The sequence below is a fragment of the Cervus canadensis genome, chromosome 17, assembly GCF_019320065.1.
Source record: "Cervus canadensis isolate Bull #8, Minnesota chromosome 17, ASM1932006v1, whole genome shotgun sequence".
Classification (NCBI taxonomy): domain Eukaryota; kingdom Metazoa; phylum Chordata; class Mammalia; order Artiodactyla; family Cervidae; genus Cervus; species Cervus canadensis.
This window is the reverse complement of record NC_057402.1, coordinates 64,178,115-64,195,622: the sequence shown is the minus strand read 5'-3', so window position 1 is coordinate 64,195,622 and position 17,508 is coordinate 64,178,115. Positions and strand designations below refer to the sequence as shown.

The window sequence follows — 17,508 nt, the reverse complement described above, 5'->3', positions numbered from 1 at the left end:
CTGGGGTACACAAATGAGCTTGCTGCGCAGCTAGCTACCTGCCAGGTCAGCCTGAACCCGGGGCTCCTAGACACGGTCCAGGGCTTCTCTGCCAGCACCGCCCTGGCTACACTCCACTCCATCATAAACCAGGATGCTCAAGCACTTAACTTCATCATTAAGGACCAAGGACGGGGTGCAGCTCACCACTTTCACAGGACATGAGCCCGTCTTTACCTCTCCTCTCCTCTATAATAATCCAGGTGCACTCATGTAAAGGAAGCCCTGCATTACCAAAAAACCTCCTTTCACACAAAGGATAAAAGAGTTGACGATACATACACAGCCCCTGACTGGCGGGACTTGGGCACTTCCCAGCACACTGGGTCACCCTGCCCATCAGAAATTCAAAGCAGCAGATCCACAAGCCTCCAGCCCAGGAGTACAGCGGATGGTTTCTAGCGTGTCACTGGAAGGGTGTCACAGCTGGGACGGGCTGCACCCACCGGCTCCCAGATGCGAAAGGAAGCCCCCTGAGATGCCACATTCTCGTGGCAATAGAGCCTCACCCACCCGGGAGAAACACGCACCCAAAGAGGAGGGCGGACGAGGCGGGAGGGGGCGCGGGGAGGCGGGGGGACCGAGGCCGCAGCCTCGTCTTACTTTTCTGGCAGCGGTTTGTGGTCCAGCAGCGGTAGTTGTACTCGTTGTTGATGGTCGTCTTCTCACACAGCGGCTTCTCCTCCATCGTGCCCGGGCACAGGTCCCCACACTCCTTGGGAGGCTTGTTCCCCACGATGTAGTTGTTGGAAACGGCGTCCAGGATCAGGGACCAGTCCACCGTGGAGAGGTAGCAAAGGTCGGCGTTCTTCTCGATCCGGATGGCCCCACGGGTGATGTTCCGCAGGTTGTAGAGCCCGATGTCCTTGAGGTTGGTCATCTCGAAGATGACCAGGGCGTAGTTGTAGAAGAGCTTCCAGCCGCGGATGACCGTGAGGTTGGGGAAGAGGTCGCCCAGGCTCTCCAGGCCGGCCACGCGGAACAGCAGCAGGTACTCGGTGATGACCGTGAGCTTGGGGAAGCGGTAGCTGCGGTAGTCCTCGGCCTTGGAAATGAGCAGGATGTGGAGGTAGCCCTCGATCACCGTGCAGTTCTCCAGGCGCTTCAGCTGCTGGTAGTCGTTGCGGATGTCGATGCCCGGCCCGCAGACTGCAGGGACACAAGAGGGGAGGCTTCAGTCACAAGGAAAGCACAGTTCACAAACTACTTCCCAGCCCTCCACACGGCCAGTCTCCAGGAATCCTACATTATCGCTAAAGAAGTGAGACCCCCTTCTCACCACCGACTGCCATAGGAGCGGGGCGCAGGTAGACTGTCTGGGGAGCTCACTGGCCAGTTCTCCTTCGGGATGGGCCCGCTGTGGGTCAGAGCACGCAGTGCCCTCACCACTGCGGAAGATGCCACCCCACCTCACCGACGTGCAAACCACAGCCTGGAGCCCAGGGCCACACAGGGACACAGCAGAGGGGCAAGGCTGCAACCCAGGCCTGCCAGCGGGTGCCCGGCCACACACGCCCTGCCCCTACTGCAGGGCGCAGTGTCCCGCACCCGAACAAACAGCCCCACAGCCAAGGGACAAGAGCCCACTGCCGCGCCAGCCTCAAGGACGCCCCGCCGTGTACACCGGAGAACAGGCACTGTGGCCTGCAGGGCAGGGACCCAGGAAGCACACGCCCATGTGACGCCGGCAGGCGGCCCTGGGCTCTTCCCCAGCACTGCATATAGACAGAAAGGCTAACTCAGCAGTGAGATAAGAACCTGTGATTTATACGAATAAAAGAAGTATCCAATTCCAACTTTAATGAAGTGTTTTCTTAATTGAGAAAGGACGCTTCCTGTAGGAAGGTTAGGTGATAGCAAAAAGACAGTAAAAACCATCAATAATCCCTACATCCAAAGATATCACTAACTATGCAAATTATCCTTTCTCTAGAATTTAAGGTAAAGGAAATCAGACAACAATATAATGCTTTTAAACATACTTCCTTCATTTCATATGAACATTTTACCAAGTCAACACCCTTCTACATCACCATTTTATGAGGGAGACAGTAACGGTAATACGTAAATATGCACCATGAGTTCCTTTCTTTTTAAACCAATACCCTACTGGTGAATATCCAGGTTACCTCCATTTTTCCACATCATAAACACTCCAGTGGACATTCCCTGCAGATATTCAAAACTATTTTCTGAGGATAAATCCCTAGAAGTAGACTTTGTGGGCCAAGACATTTGCAGATTATAAAGGTTTTTGATAAAATAACGTCAACACTGGAAACTGTGTTTAACTTTTAAAATTCTAGATATACACACGCAGAAAAACCCTCGGTTACTATTCTCTCTTAAAAGTGTTAATGATCCCCAAACCTCCCATTACAGCTTCTCAGACAAAGTGACGTTTCCTGATGGGTGTGATTTGTTAGCTTGTGAAGCACCCAACACGCACAGCGAGGCAGGAGACACAGGAGCCTTGGAGGAGGCTGGTGGGGGAGGAAGGAGCTGAGACCGGTGAGCGGCGACCAGGCGAAGCAGGAGGCGCTCGGCGTGCACGCGGCCGGCCCGAGCCACGTGTGAGCGCGGCCAAAAGGCCAGGACAGGGGTGGTGCTGGCGCTTCTGCAGACGGAGGGTCCTCCCCGTGGCAGCGCCCAGGGGCACCCTCACACACCGCGGCTCCTGAGGGACGGTCCTAGTTTAAGCTGGGTATAACCTGCCAGAGGAAAGGCAGAGCCAGACACAGTCATGGGGCCGCCAATCGGACGGCCGGGGGCGAGAGGAGGCCGAGGATGGGAGTCCAGCGGAGCACAAGTCCCACGGGGTCATGGCTGTGACCTCAGAAAGGAGGCCTGTCTCAGTACTCCTGGGTGAGAGAGAAGCCTCAGCGAGGCGGTTTCGCAGAGAATTAATCCGGTCATCTAGGGCAAGTGGAGGAGACGAGGAAAGGCAGAACAGAAGGCAGCCCAGAGGGGGTCACAGCCACAGCTAGGAAACCAGATAGAGCGGGAAGGGGGAAGCAGTGACCCCGGCTGAACGGAGGGCAATGCATGAGAACCTAGACCTGGAAACTTCTTCATCTGGCCCAACTTCCCCCTTGCACTGGTGAGAAAAAGCAGCCTCTCAGACAGAGGGGCACAGGGCAAACCAGACGTCGGAGAACACCGCAGCGGACAGAGGCTGTGCTGGGCGCTCTGCACGCACCCGTGCGTGCCCCCGGGCCCGCGCGGGTCTCAACACCTGCTCACACCACACGATGCCACCGCCTCCTGAAGGAGAGGAACTCAGCTCAAGGGTACACGGGCAAGACTCCGGCCCCCTCCCCAAAACCAGACACAAGGCTTTCCGAAAGTCTCTGCCCTTAGCGTCCCCACCAACGAGTCATCTCCAGCCCAACCAGTGGCGGTTCCACCCTGGTCACAGCACCAAAGGGTCAGCAGAGCCCCCGAGGACACCATCAAAGCTGAGGACAGTCTCAGGCTTCATCTCACTTGGCCCTGGCAGAGTCCTCTGGCCTCGCCGCCTCCTCTAGGACCCTCTGGTCCCACTTGCCCGCCGGGCCCTCCCTCTTTGCCCGACCTCCAGGTGCTGGCCTCCCCCTTGCTTCCCCCACCATCATCTCATAGGGCAACAGGTTTCCTGCATCCTGGGTCCAGAGCCCTGAGCTCAGGGGGAGAACACCCACCTGCCCACTCCCTGGCTGCACTTAGGGGTCTAATAACTCATGTCCTCCCCGCCCAAGCCTCCCTATTTGGTCACTGACAGTCCCATCCCTGAACTGCTCATATCAAACACCAGACTTATTCGCGATTCTTACCCCCACCCCACACCACTTGGCACCCAGTGCAGCAACGACTCCTCTTGGGCCTCAGGCTTATTGAAATGTCAGAGAAAGACTAATACTATGCTCCTACTTACATGTGGAATAAAAAAAAAAAAGCCAAACTCATAGAAAGAGAGTAGAATGGTGGGAGCCAGGGGCTGGGAGAGATGTTGGTCCCGCGGTACAAGCTCCCCAGTAGGGCTGGGGGAGTGAACGCACAGCCTGGGGACCACACTGAACAAGTCCTTATCATATAAACTTGCACAGACACATGCAGAAGTCCTGTTTCTGAGAGGGGACGGAGGTGTTAATGGATCTGACATCAGCGATCATGCTGGCGTGTATACATGGATCTAATAACCACACTGCCCACCTTAAACTCATGTTTATGCCATGTCTTAATGTCAGGACCATCTCAGACCTCCTGGCTGCAGCTCCCAAGCCTGTGTGAAGCTGAGAGGTTCAAGTGGCCTTCCTGCCACAAGGCCCCCCGTCTGCAGCACACAGCCCCTCACCCTCGCCACCCACTCCTCGCCAGGACCAAGCCCTGGTCCTGCATCCCACACTGACCGCTCCCACCACAACAGCAGCTCGGGGAGGACAGGAAGGGACTTCCCATGTAGCCCACAGTTCTACCTCCAGAGCCTGCTGCGGTCCACACGCAGTGGGTGTGCCTTCCCCCACGCCCATCTGTCTGCGCCCACTGCCCTCACTCTGACCAGAGCCATCGCATCTCTGGCCTGGACGACAGCTTGCCCAGGATCCCGCCCCGACCCCCGGCCGTCCCTGCCTCCTCTGAGTATGTTCCCCAAGCTCCTTCCTTCACCCCGTGCTGTTCAGAGCCCACGCCCCCACCCACCCCGCGGCCGCCCCTTCCCGCCTCGAGCCACTCCACTCAAACGCCCTCTCCTCGGAGCTGTGCCCGCACACCAAAGCTCCACCAGCCCGCCACCGCCTCCCGCTCCCTCATTTCTCTCTGTCACCCATTTCAGAGCACTCTTCAAGCCTGCAGAGTGTCAGTACCTGAAAGGATGCATTTCGCTGAGTGATCACCATCTCTTATCCCCGAAGGCAGAGGCTCAGCCCTGTGTGCTTCCCGCTCTGTCTCCCAGGCCTGGCGTCAGCAAAGACGAGCTGCCCAGCGGGGGCCCGGGGAGCCTCACGGCTGCTTCCCACTCCTGAGTTAAGTCAGCCGAGGGGAAACAGCGACAGCAAGTTCTCCATCAGGTTCTGCCCCTGGAGCGCTCCCCAACCCAGTCGTACCACCCTGCTTCAGGCCACGACTCAACGTGAAAGTCATTTCTTGTTTTGTACTATTTATTTCTTCCTAAGGCTTCAGCTCACTTCAGTCACTCAGCCATGTCCACCTCTTCGCAATCCCATGGACTACCCCATGCCAGGCTTCCCTGTCCTTCACCAACTCCCGGAGTTTACTCAAACTCATGTCCATCAAGTCAGTGATCCCACCCAACCATCTCATCCTCTGTCGCCCCCTTCTCCTCCTGCCTTCAATCTTTCCCAGCATCAGGGTCTTTTCCAATGAGTCAGTTCTTCACATCAGGTGGCCAAAGTATTGGAGTTTTTCAGCTTCAGCATCAGTCCTTCCAATGAACACCCAGGACTGATCTCCTTTAGGATGAACTGGTTGGATCTCCTTGCAGTCCAAGGGACTCTCAAGAGTCTTCTCCAACACCACAGTTCAAAAAGCATCAATTCTTTGGCACTCAGCTTTCTTTATAGTCCAACTCTCACATCCATACATGACCACTGGAAAAACCACAGCTTTGAATAGACAGACCTTTGTTGGTAAAGTAATGTCTCTGCGTTTTAACATGCTGTCTAGGTTGGTCATAACTTTTCTTCCAAGGAGTAAGCATCTTTTAATTTCATGGCTGCAGTCTGTGGTGATTTTGGAGCCAAAAAAAATAAAGTCTATTACTGTTTCCATTGTTTCCCCATCTATTTGCCATGAAGTGATGGGACCAGATGCCACGATCATAGTTTTCTGAATGTTGAGTTTTAAGCCAACTTTTTCACTCTCCTTTTTTACTTTCATCAAGATGTTCTTTAGTTCTTCTTCGCTTTCTGCCATAAGGATGGTGTCATCTGCATATCTGAGGTTACTGATATTTCTCCTGGCAATCTTGATTCCAGCTTGCACTTCATCCAGCCTAGTGTTTGTCATGATGTACTCTGCATATAAGTTAAATAAGCAGGGTGACAATATACAGCCTTGACGTACCCCTTTCCTGATTTGGAACCAGTCTGTTGCTCCATGTCCAGTTATAGCTGTCACTTCCTGACCTGCATACAGACTTCTCAGGAGGCAGGTCAGGTGGTCTGGTATTCCCATCTCTTTAAGAATTTCCCTCAGTTTGTTGTGCTCCACACAGTCAAAGGCTTTGGTGTAGTCAATGAAGCAGAAGTAGATGTTTTTCTGGAACTCTCTTGCTTTTTTAATGATCCAACAGCAATTTGAACTCTGGTTCCTCTGCCTTTTCTAAATCCAGCTTGAACATCTGGAAGTTCATGGTTCAGATACTGTTGAAGCCTGGCTTGGAGAATTTTGAACATTACTTTGCTAGCGTGTGAGATGAGTGCAATTGTGCAGAAGTTTGAACATTCCTTGGCGTTGCCTTTCTTTGGGATTGGAATGAAAACTGACCTTCTCCAGTCCTGTGGCCACTGTTGCGTTTTCCAAATTTGTTGGCATATTGAGTGCAGCACTTTAACACAATCTTTTAGGACTTTAAATAGCTCAGCTGGAATTCCATCACCTCCACTAGCTTTGTTTGTAGTGACGCTCCCTAAGGCCCACTTGACTTCGCATTGCAGGATGTCTGGCTCTAGGTGACTGATCACACCATCATGGTTATCTGGGTCATGAAGACCTTTTTGTATAGTTCTTGCCACCTCTTCTTAATATCTTCTGCTTCTGTTAGATCCATACCATTTCTGTCCTTTATTGCAACCATCTTCACATGACATGTTCCCTTGGTATCTCTAATTTTCTTGATGAGATCTCTAGTCTTTCCCACTCTATTGTTTTCCTCTATTTCTTTGCACTGATCACTGAGGAAGGCTTTCTTATCTCTGCTTGCTATTCTTTGGAACTCTGCATTCAAATGGTATGTATTCCCTTTTCTCCTTTGCGTTTAGATTCTCTTCTTTTCCCAGCTATTTGTAAGGCCTCCTCAGACAACTGTTTTGCCTTTTTGCATTTCTTTTTCTCAGGGATGGTCTTGATCACTGCCTTCTGTACAATGTCACAAACCTCCATCCATAGTTCTTCAGGCGCTCTGTCTATCAGAGCCTTGAATCTATTTGTCACTTCCACTGTATAATCACAAGGAATGTGATTTAGGTCATACCTGAACGGTCTAGTGGTTTTCCCTACCTTCTTCAATTTAAGTCTGAATTTGGCAATAAGGAGTTCATGAGCTGAGCCACAGTCAGCTCCTGGTCTTGTTTTTGCTGACTCTATAGAGCTTCTCCATCTTTGGCTGCAAAGAACAGAATCAACCTGATTTCAGTATTGACTATCTGGTGATGTCCAGATCATTCCTAAGGCTAAGAGCTGAAGAACTGATGCTTTTGAACTGTAGTGCTAGAGAAGACTCTTGAGAGTCCCTTGGACTGCAAGGAGCTCAAACCAGTGCATCCTAAAGGAAACCAGTCCTGAATATTCATTGGGACGACTGATGCTGAAGCTGAAACTGCAATACTTTGGCCACCTGATGCAAAGAGCCAACTCACAGGAAAAGACCCTGAGGCTGGGAAAGACTGAGGGCAAGGAGAAAGGGTGAGATGGTTAGACAGCACCACCAACTCAATGGACATAAATCTGAGCAAACTCCAGGAGTTTGTTAGTGAAGGACAGGAGAATCTGGCGTGCTGCAATCCATGGGGTCACCAAGGGCTGGACATGACTTAGCAACTGAACAACGGCAACGCCAAATCTAAACACTCATATTCTTTCCATGCCATTATAAATTAAGTATATTAGTTTACTCCTAAATAGGTCAAGGAGTTTTTATACAGGAGTACTTGGATGTAATTTATTATTGCAGTATTCATACTGATATTCATATACTGATGACATTAGCAAGTGTTAATATCAATTTGTTTGCAATCATTTCGAATAAACCAAAAAATTCAGTACCCAGGGAAAGAGCATAAAGACCCAAAACCCAAGTCTGCTGAAATTTTCTATGGCCCCCAAACAGCCACGGGAGGAATCCCAAGATGCCGTCCCAGGCCCCTTCCACGGCCAGTATACACCACTCCATGCACAGAAGCCGCAGTTCAGGGCCAGGACCGACAGCTTCTTCAGATCAAAGCACTGCCTCACACTGGACACTTGCTCACCACTTACAGAAGCAAAGGGAAGAGGCAGGAAAAACTACCCACTTCTTCTGGAACAAGAGACAAGTCCAAGGCAGGACCCAGCCACCAGCTGTTTCGGATTCCGTGAGTGACACTGTTGGTCTCTGGGGTGTCCTGTGATAGGGACCGAAGAGGGGGAAACCTGGCCGGGCCACGAGCGCCCGCACCGTGCTCACAGGGCACAGGCCACAAACAGGGACGCGAACACGAGACGCTTCATCCCTGCCGCAAGATAACAGAGGTGCCGGGGAGGGACCGCGCTGCACTGCGGAGGAAGGAGAGGCACAGCCTTGCTGCGACTCACTGGTCATTAGGAGGAGATCGTAAGACACCGCTTTTCCCTTTTCAAAGAAACGGAGAGCCAAAGAAGTCGCAAACCTTAGGAAAGTCGCCCGCACGTGAGAGCACAGGCTGGCCTGTGAAGAATCATGGAAGCCCGTGGAGTTGAAGGCAAGTAGGAAGCAGAGAAAACGAACACAGCTGGAAGGCAGAGGCAGGGGCCTGGGGGGCAGCCCCGAAGCCATGAGCAGCCGCAGCAGAAGTGAAATAGGTGGGAAACCGACAAGACTGGGAGTGGGGGCGCGGGCGGGGGGACCAAAGCGCCGGCGGGGGCCACCCTGCAGGGAGGGGCCAGAGCGCGGGCAGCCGGGCTGGCGAGGGACACGGGCAGGGCTCACTCCCCCTAAGATGCCACTTTAAACAGCCTTTCCACCGACAGAAATGCTATTCCTCACAAATGCCTCCTCACAACATCAAAAGGCACTATTTCTGCTCTAGGGACTTGAGTAAATGGCATAAACAAACTATACATCTTTGGAAAACAAATCCCACAAACTGCTCATATAAGAAGGGCTAATGAAAAGCATTTGGCTGAGAAAACCCCCAAAAGCTGTGTATCTAAGTATTAATATTTGGAAAAGAAATTCAATTCTAATGCTATTGCATGCTCTGCATTAAACACAATCCTGGGTCCTAGAAAAAGAAAATGGGTGACTCAGGTCTGAGCCCTGGAGTGTGCTATATATAAAATATATATAGCCTGGTTCCTGACCCCAACAGGTCATACCGCTCCCATCTCTAAGCCTCATCTTCCACACCTGCAAAATGGGCGGCTTATACCTACCCCACTGAGGCTGTCACAGCATCAGATGAGGACTTCTGTGTTCTGTGTTCCTATCGTAAGAGTAAGCTTGAGGCAATATTACTACATAAATTAGACATTAATAAAAACATTCATCTGTTGTGTTGCCCCAATCTAAACATAACTAATATACCGCAATGGGGAGAAATGAACAAAACCGTCGATTAGCCTTCTAACACCAGCTTCATTAAAGAACAGCCAAGGTAGTTACCTAATTAAAATGTTCTCCACTTTGATCACCTCTTCTTTAAAAATATGGGACAGCCTTGGCTGTACGTGGAAATAAAAGACATCAGGAAGCATAATTAGCATCACTTTGCCGCAGGTCTAGAGGCAAATAATAAAGAAAAACCTGCTCATAAGAAAGCCAGTTGTCACCTCTGGTTCTGGGAGGAAAATCCTACAAACCAAACCTTCTGTCTCAGCCTGAGGCCCAGAGTAAGGGTTCTCTACTTCCCTTAAAATGAACTCTTCGAGACCAGTCACTTAGTACTACCAAAATTACCTCCGGACCCTATCACTCTGCAAAAGCCATGCTGAATCAAGAGGTCAGGAGGGGACTCGTGTCTGTCACTGAGCTTTGTATAAGGAGATACAATAACCACCTCTTGGGCTGGGGCAAATAAAACAAGATAAAAGTTTTAACAGTCAATGAACAGGGCTCAGGGACCGCAAAGAAGGGAGCCAGGCCTCCCACCTCTGGGAGTTCAGGAAGCATTCTCAGGGGAGGGGATGGCTAAAGATGATCTGAAAGGTGAGCAGGGTCTTGCCAGCAAAGGGGGGAGGGCAGGGGAGGCACACACCTGGAGCTGGCTGGCAGCGGTTCAGGGGAACCCCAGGGGTACCGCCTGTGAGACAGGGAAGAGAACCAGGGGAACAGCAGACCAGATGCTGGAAAGCAGACTGAGACAAGTGCTCAGTAGGTCAGCTTCATTTTGCAGGCCGAAGGACAGAATTCAAGACCCTGAGCGTGCATCCGAACAGCCTGGAGGGCTTGGGAAAACAAGACGGTGCAGGGGCCTGAGAACTGGCACTTCCAGTAAGTGCCTGCTGGCCTGGGTACCACCCTGTGAGAACGAGTGCCCCAGAAAATAATCCTTTAAGCCCCCAACCTATCAGTACCCTCCCCCGGACTATACTTGCTATGTGATGGACGACACGCCTATGCGCCTCAACGTGATTTTCACCAGAAAATCCCCATAGGAAGCCCATGGACACCATGCAGAAAGCACAGCAAAGATGAAGAAAAAGGGGGCAGAGGCGGAGTGTCCCTAGCGCTCCCTGGTCTACCCACGGCGGCTACATCTGCAGCCCCTTCTCTGAGTCAGGATCTCAGCCCAGCCTCAGGGAAGTGGGAGCGTGAGTCTCTACCCACTTGTCAGCAGACTGCAACAACCAAAAAACTCAGAGGAGGGGAGAAGAGACAATGTTGTGATAACAAACACTACGGATACTCCAGAGTCTGTTAAAATAGAATTTTCTGTGTAAATGTAAACAGATACAATTCATGTTAAGCCTTTTATCTTCGTGTATCAATGAGAATGTATTTGCACTGTGCATGTGCGCTTATATTCTACATGGACTACAGACTCAGGATGTTCTACAGACTACAGACCCACGCACCTGATGCATTCAATAACTGCAGGCCATCTTCAGAATGTAAGGGATTGCATTACACACGTGACTCCGGGGACAGAAATTAAAAATTAAGTGAGATTTTCAATGTGCAATGAACAAATTCACTGCCCCCCCTCCTAAGAGCCATGTTTACCATGCATAAAAACAAACCTAGAAACCCGTGCACACATGAGGTGTAGTCCTGAAGGCTCTGAACGTGAAAACAGAGAGCTATGATGTGGCACAGAAATTCCGAAGACCGGTAAGGTGTTTACATCCTGCCTGCCAACAGAGAAAGGGAAACTTCACCGGGAATTAATTCAAAGGCTAGCGCGAACACAAGCCCCAGCAACCCCATCACATAAAGCATCTGGAGCCAGACAGACTGCTGAAGAAGGCAGCTGGGTTTGCTTCCACGGAGGTGCCCCAACCGTTTTCCTGGGTTTTCATTAAGAACAGCTTTGCCTGCTCTGACGGTTACTCCAAATCCCTTTCTGATCTTAAAATATTGAAAGCCCGATATCCTTTCTAAGTCTCTATATTTTAAAAGTGCCTTCATGAGAGCCTCCCATCCTTTCTAGTTATTTCCAGTTCCGATGGCTGGCTGCCTTTTTGACGAAGCAGCACACAGGGACCAGCCTCTCTGGGTTACGGCTACCCACTCAGGCCCACACAGGCCCTGTGGGGCTCCCCACTACCCAAGCGGGCGGGACGGCACCCCAGCCTCTGAACCCTGAATCTGTGCGGCCAGCGGACGACGCTGGGGAGCCCAGCAGAGGGAAGCAGGTGTGCCACAGCCTGACCTGCAAAATAGGCATTCGTCTGCCTTCTCTCCCCTCTCCCTTAAGGACTTCAGGTTTCCTACTCAGGAGCCGGCAAGCCTTCTAATGAGAATCAGCCCTGCGGCCCCCACTCCATCTCATCGGCTTTTGTAGAACATGTATCAGTGCACATCCTCGTTTCATGAGCACTGTCCCAGCCTCTGCGGTGCTCCAGTTCTCCCAGTGACCTGCACTCTTCAACCAGCCAGTCATCCAGACAGACTGATGCTCGGGGCAGAAAACCCACACACCTGTTCCCCCGGCCCTGTGAGGCGATTTCTCGTAACGTGGTGTTGAAGGTGCGTCCCTTGAGTTGCTGAAGCTTTTTCTCTTGATCGGGGCCTTTGATGAGAGGGAGGGGCACTGGGTCAGTCCTCAGCGACCAGGCAACTCTTGGTTCCATCACTGATTAGCCACCACTTGGCCCAAGCTCGGTCCTTCCCTGCTTTGCCTCCATTCCCTCCAACATCAGATGAGAGCACAGGGCTAGATACCTTCATCCTCCCAACAAACACGTAAAAAACACCTCCCAAGCGCTAACATGTACCTTCCAGGTGCTGGAAGTCATCAGTGAACAAAACCAACATGCTCCTGCCTTCACGCAAGTCCTGAAGGGTCCTAACACCATGCACTCTCTGCCCCCCAGGGCAGAGCCCAGGGCCCCCCTGCAACGACCCCAGCACAGTCCGCACGGCCGGCTGGATGCACACTCAGACAAAGAGAACAGTCCCACGGGTGCCCACGCAGTCAACACGTGCCTGCCACAGAGCACCGCCGCACAGACACGACAGGGCACGCAGCTCAGAGGCTCTGACAAGCACGGAGTGGAAGGAATACCTGCCCCTTGGAGGAGAGGTGAATCTGCAGGTGCTGGAGCAGAATCATCACTGCTGAGGCTGCAGAAAATGCAAAGGCTTGGCAGGAGCGGGAGGAGGAAGGGGAAGGGGCTGGGGCAAGGGGACAGGCTGCTCCCCTCACCACACTTCCAAGACAAGGGCTGCGAGGATGTGCGGATGTATCTGGCTACAGGAAACCACCTGAGAATGGGAAAGTTAGGAAACTGATGGCCTAGCGAGACAATTCTGCCCTTGAGTCACATCTGATGGTCGGCCACAGTCTCGTTTGCAGAAATGGGGCCGTGCAAGTGGGGTTTTTAGCTTCTTCCCAGTTTATACAGAGATGTGTGCAGATGCCCACCTGTCTGACCACTCACACCTCTGGTGTGCTCAGAGCCCATTTCCACGGAGGACTCTCCCTGAGGCCCCTGTGTCTTCTAGCTGGACTGGGTACAGCACCACCCCCCACCCCAGTCATGCCTGGCCTGGCAACGTAGGGCTCAACGCCCCACCTGTCTGAGTCGGGGCTGTGGCTGGACCCGCCTTCCTTCCCACCGGGTCCTCCTGGGTCCTGGGTGGTGGACGGACTGTGTACCCTGCGTTAGCTGCTCCTATCAGAGCATCTTAAGGCCGGTCGCATCCTTGACTCCTCCACTGAGGCAGGCCTGGCGGGTACCCTCCGCATTCGGGATCTCTCTCCATGCCCTCGGTGCCTGGACAGCAGCCTCCAGGAAGACACTCCCCGCATCCTGCCAGGAGAAGACACCCCAACCCAGGGCACCCCCAGGCCTTGGCTTCCCGAAGATCAGTGAAATGCCTTTCTCTCAAGCAGTTCAATCCCACTCTGCTCCAGATAACAGCCCGACACCCACGCCGCCATAGTAACATTCCCTCCCTGTACTCTCGGGGTATCAGCCAAAGGCCGGAACAGAAGAAAAACACTCCCGCAGAGTGAAGCCAGAGGTCATAAACGGTAAACCATCATAAGACACAAAGACCTGGAAATTCGGGATTTTTTTTCCTTCTTGGCCTGAGGACTTTTTCAATGGGTAGACTGGGGGGACACTAGACTTCATCTACAGTGCCTTGTTAAAAATCTCATCATATCCTTGTCAACAAGGTAAAACAAGACAAACTACATTTGAAGAGCTTGGTAAATACACAATTTACCCTTCAAAGTGCTGACTCGCGAATGACCCAAAGAAGGTCTCTAGTGGAAGGCGACAAGGCTCTTTCTGTATGTTTCAACATTTTCATCAATTACTTGAGTGATGGCACAGATAAAATGTTTATCTAATCAAGGACGACAAGTTTCCAGGAGAGATGGCAAATACATTGGATGACAGAGTCATGAGCTAAAAAGATCAACAGATTGGAATTGCAATAGAGAGGAAATAATGTTATTTGGACACTTGGGTGCAAAAAAAGAAATGCACAAATGTAGGAGGTGTGAAAAAGACTTAGGAGATTTAATTGGATATAATTTCTGTATGTGATGATGGGGCGTTGTGACTGCCAGAAAAAAAAAAAGCCAGGCCATCTTAGACTATACTCAAGGAGACTTTGTAAAGTGAGGGGCCAGAGGAGGGGTCCCCAAAACGAGGTTTCTGACTCTGCACTTTAAAAAGAGAAGAGAGGAAACGGGAAAGCACCCCAGGGATAGCCAGGAGGAACAGGGCCGTGAAGTCCATCCCACGGGGAACGGCTGCAGACAGCAAGCAAGCGAGGGTCCACAGGAGGCGGCTGGCTGGTTCCGGGCAAGGCTGAGCGGGAAGGAAAACGCAGAATACAGAACCAACGCAGTGCAGAGGCTTCGGGTTCCGTGTAAGAACACACAGTAGGATTTACGTGAAGTGAGAATGGGCTAAAGAGGTGACGAAGGTTTCTGTGGACTGGCACATTTCAGAGACTCTGTCCTGACTTTGCCCACCGCTGGTAACTGCGGGGGTGACATCTGCCCTGTTCACAGCTGAGAACACTAACCAACAAAGGACCCACCCAGGGCCAGTCCGTCACCAGGGCCCAGAGCTGGGGCTAAAATACGGATTCCCTCACACAATTCTGAGCAGAAAACTCCTTTTGAGAGACAGTCCAAGGCTGGCAAGGATGCTACTGCCCAGGGCCTGTCACCGAAAGAGGGGTCCTCCCACAGCCGGTGTACCTAGAGAGCCATCTGCCCGGGCTCGGAGGTAGAGACCTCCGTCAGCCCGAAGCCCGGACCCCTCCTGTGAGAGCCTCACAGATACCTCAACCCACGTGGAAAGGCATGAAATCCTGCCATGGGGGGAAACTGCTACTGTTTCTGACCTCATATTCCGAGGAAAAGCATACGCTGTCGCCACAAGTTAATTCCACTGCAGAACGTCAAATTCTTGTTTTTGTTCACAAGCCACGGAGAAAAAATAAAGACAGAAAACACACTCTATCCAACTCCAGGCCAAGTTCTCCCTGGAGGAGAGAGGTAGAGCTCACAGATTTGGAACGCAAGATTTCAACTGCATCAGATGACCGCTACTTTGCGTTCCCATGGAAGCACATGCCCACCTTTATCTCAATTCTCAAATAGCTTTCCTTCCACCTATCAGTTGCTCTTTATAAACAAGTCAGACTTTCCTCTGCAAGTCACAGAGAAGTCGGCCCTCTGGACTGTAGTACACACACTCTTTATTTGGTGCTGCAATTCTGATCACACCAAGCTGCCCTAACGCTGAGAGAGTTACCACCCAATGAAAAAATCTATATGTTCTTTCACAGTAGTTGAGAAGCTCATTCTTTGTCTTTACAAGTTCAGGTTGAGAACAATACAATCCTCAAGTACCCAGAGAACTCTGAGAAACTGAGCAACACTTGCCTTTTAAAGCAAACCACTTAGTTAAAAAGAAATGATAAAATGAACTTACATATTAAACAGAAAGAGACCCACAGTCCTAAAGAACAAATTTATGGCTGCAGAAGGGAGGGGAGAGGAGAATGGGAGAAAGGAGTTGGTTAGGGAGCTTGGTACATGTACACACTGCTATGTTTAAAATGGGAAACCAACAAGGACCTACTGTGTAACACAGCATACGGAACTCAACTGTTATGAGGCAGCCTGGATGGGAGGGGAGTTTGGGGGAGAATGGATACATGTGTATGTATGGCTGAGTGGCTGAGTCCCTTTGCTCTTCACCTGAAACTATTAAAACATTCGATCAGCTATACCCCAATACAAAATAAAACGTTTAAAAAAATATCTTTCTTCAAATGTTCCTGATTTTATTTTAAAGATCTATATCATGCTTATAAGCCTCATGTTAAATTTCCTAGGTTGCTCTAGTGATAAAGAACCTGCCTGCCTAATGCAAGAGACCTAAGAGACCCAGGTTCAATCCCTGGGTCAGGAAGATCCCCTAGAAAAGGGAAAGGTAACCCACTCCAGTATTCTTGCCTGGAGAACTCCATGGACAGAGGAGCCTGGTGGGCATGGGGTCGCAGAGACTCAGACATGACTGAAGTGACTTAGCACACATACTTACTAACACTTTTCTTAGCAAACATACACAATTTTTTTTTTTTTTTTACATACACAATTTTTTTAGCCTCACTTCTAACTAATCAGTAATAAAGCACATATTTGACTCTTTAAAAAATTAAAGCAAACCACTTAGTGAGGGGCCAAATGCAGCCACAGCATTTGCATTCTTCTCACCCACACCTTCCAGGTGGGCGGACTCAGGGGTGCTGGGAGCACCTTCCAAGTGGGCGGGCTCAGGGGGGCTGGGAGAGCACCGTCCAGGTGGGCAGACTCGGGGGGCTGGGGGAGCACCTTCCAGATGGGAGGGCTCAGGGACACTGGGGCCAGGGGAGCACCTTCCAGGTAGGCAGACTCAGGGGCGCTGGGGTGAGCACCTTCCAGGTGGGTGGACTCAGGGGGGGCTGGGGGAGCACCTTCCAGATGGGAGCGCTCAGGGGTGCTGGGGCTGGGGGAGGAGCACTGCAGTCTGAAGTCCCAAGCAGGGGAATACCAGACTGCCACTCCCCCTCACTCCAAGAAGGCGGCAGATATTCACAAAGCCACACAGCAATACATCTGTGGGCCTTGAGCCCATCCAAGGCTCCTTCTCACTGGTGGAAGGTGATAGGCAAGCCCACCTGCTGGGCTGTCCTGGAGGACTGAAGAGCCTGGAATGGAACAGGTTGATGCCCCTCACACGACCCTCCGATTCAGTCTCCTTGCACCCTTACATCCAGCCTGCACTGTGCAAATTTGCTTAGAAGTCAGCAGCACGGTACAGGCAAGAACCATTACGCTTAAAAAAAAAGAAAAAAAAGAAAACCTGGAGACACAGAAGTATGCCAATTTCGTGCAATAGGGTTCCTTCAAGAGCTCCCTGGTACTGGATAACGGACACATTTCCAAATGCAGACCAGAAACGAGATGAGGGCGCTGCCAGGCGGTTCCCGTTCGGGGCTCTGAGAGAGCCCAGACTTTCCCTCACGTCTCCTCTTCAGGACAAGGCCCGGTGCTCCTCTCAGGATGCCACCGTGGACAGGAGGGAAACAAGAGATGCTCCTCTACTAGGGACACACGTGGCCCCGGCAGGGAGGCCTCTGCAGCCGTGTTCCCCGCATCCCGTGGCTGAAGACAGAGCTTCCTGGACCGCAGCCGTGTTCACGGGCTGCACAGAACCAAGCTCCAAGCACGCGATGAAAACGAAGCTGCTCCCCAAGGGAGGAAAGAGTCTAAACCAAAGCCTCAAGTCTCAACCATCGGCAAATCCCGTCCCCCAGGCGCGGGGCAGCCCACCCAGGCTAGATCAGCACAGCCTGCCTGCGGCCACCCCATCCGGGCACCCTGCGCTCGGCTGGTC

The 17,508-nt window shown here is 51.7% G+C and overlaps 1 protein-coding gene across 2 annotated transcripts in view; it reads right to left on the bottom strand.

Moving 5' to 3' along the window:
* Positions 1–17,508, bottom strand: part of IGF1R (insulin like growth factor 1 receptor) — a 300,365-nt gene that overhangs the window by 246,660 nt on the left and 36,197 nt on the right. For both annotated transcript variants that reach the window (XM_043489499.1, XM_043489500.1), the window contains exon 2: positions 643–1,188. In XM_043489499.1, the coding sequence (XP_043345434.1) occupies positions 643–1,188 (546 nt within the window). The remainder of the gene's footprint in view (positions 1–642; positions 1,189–17,508) is intronic.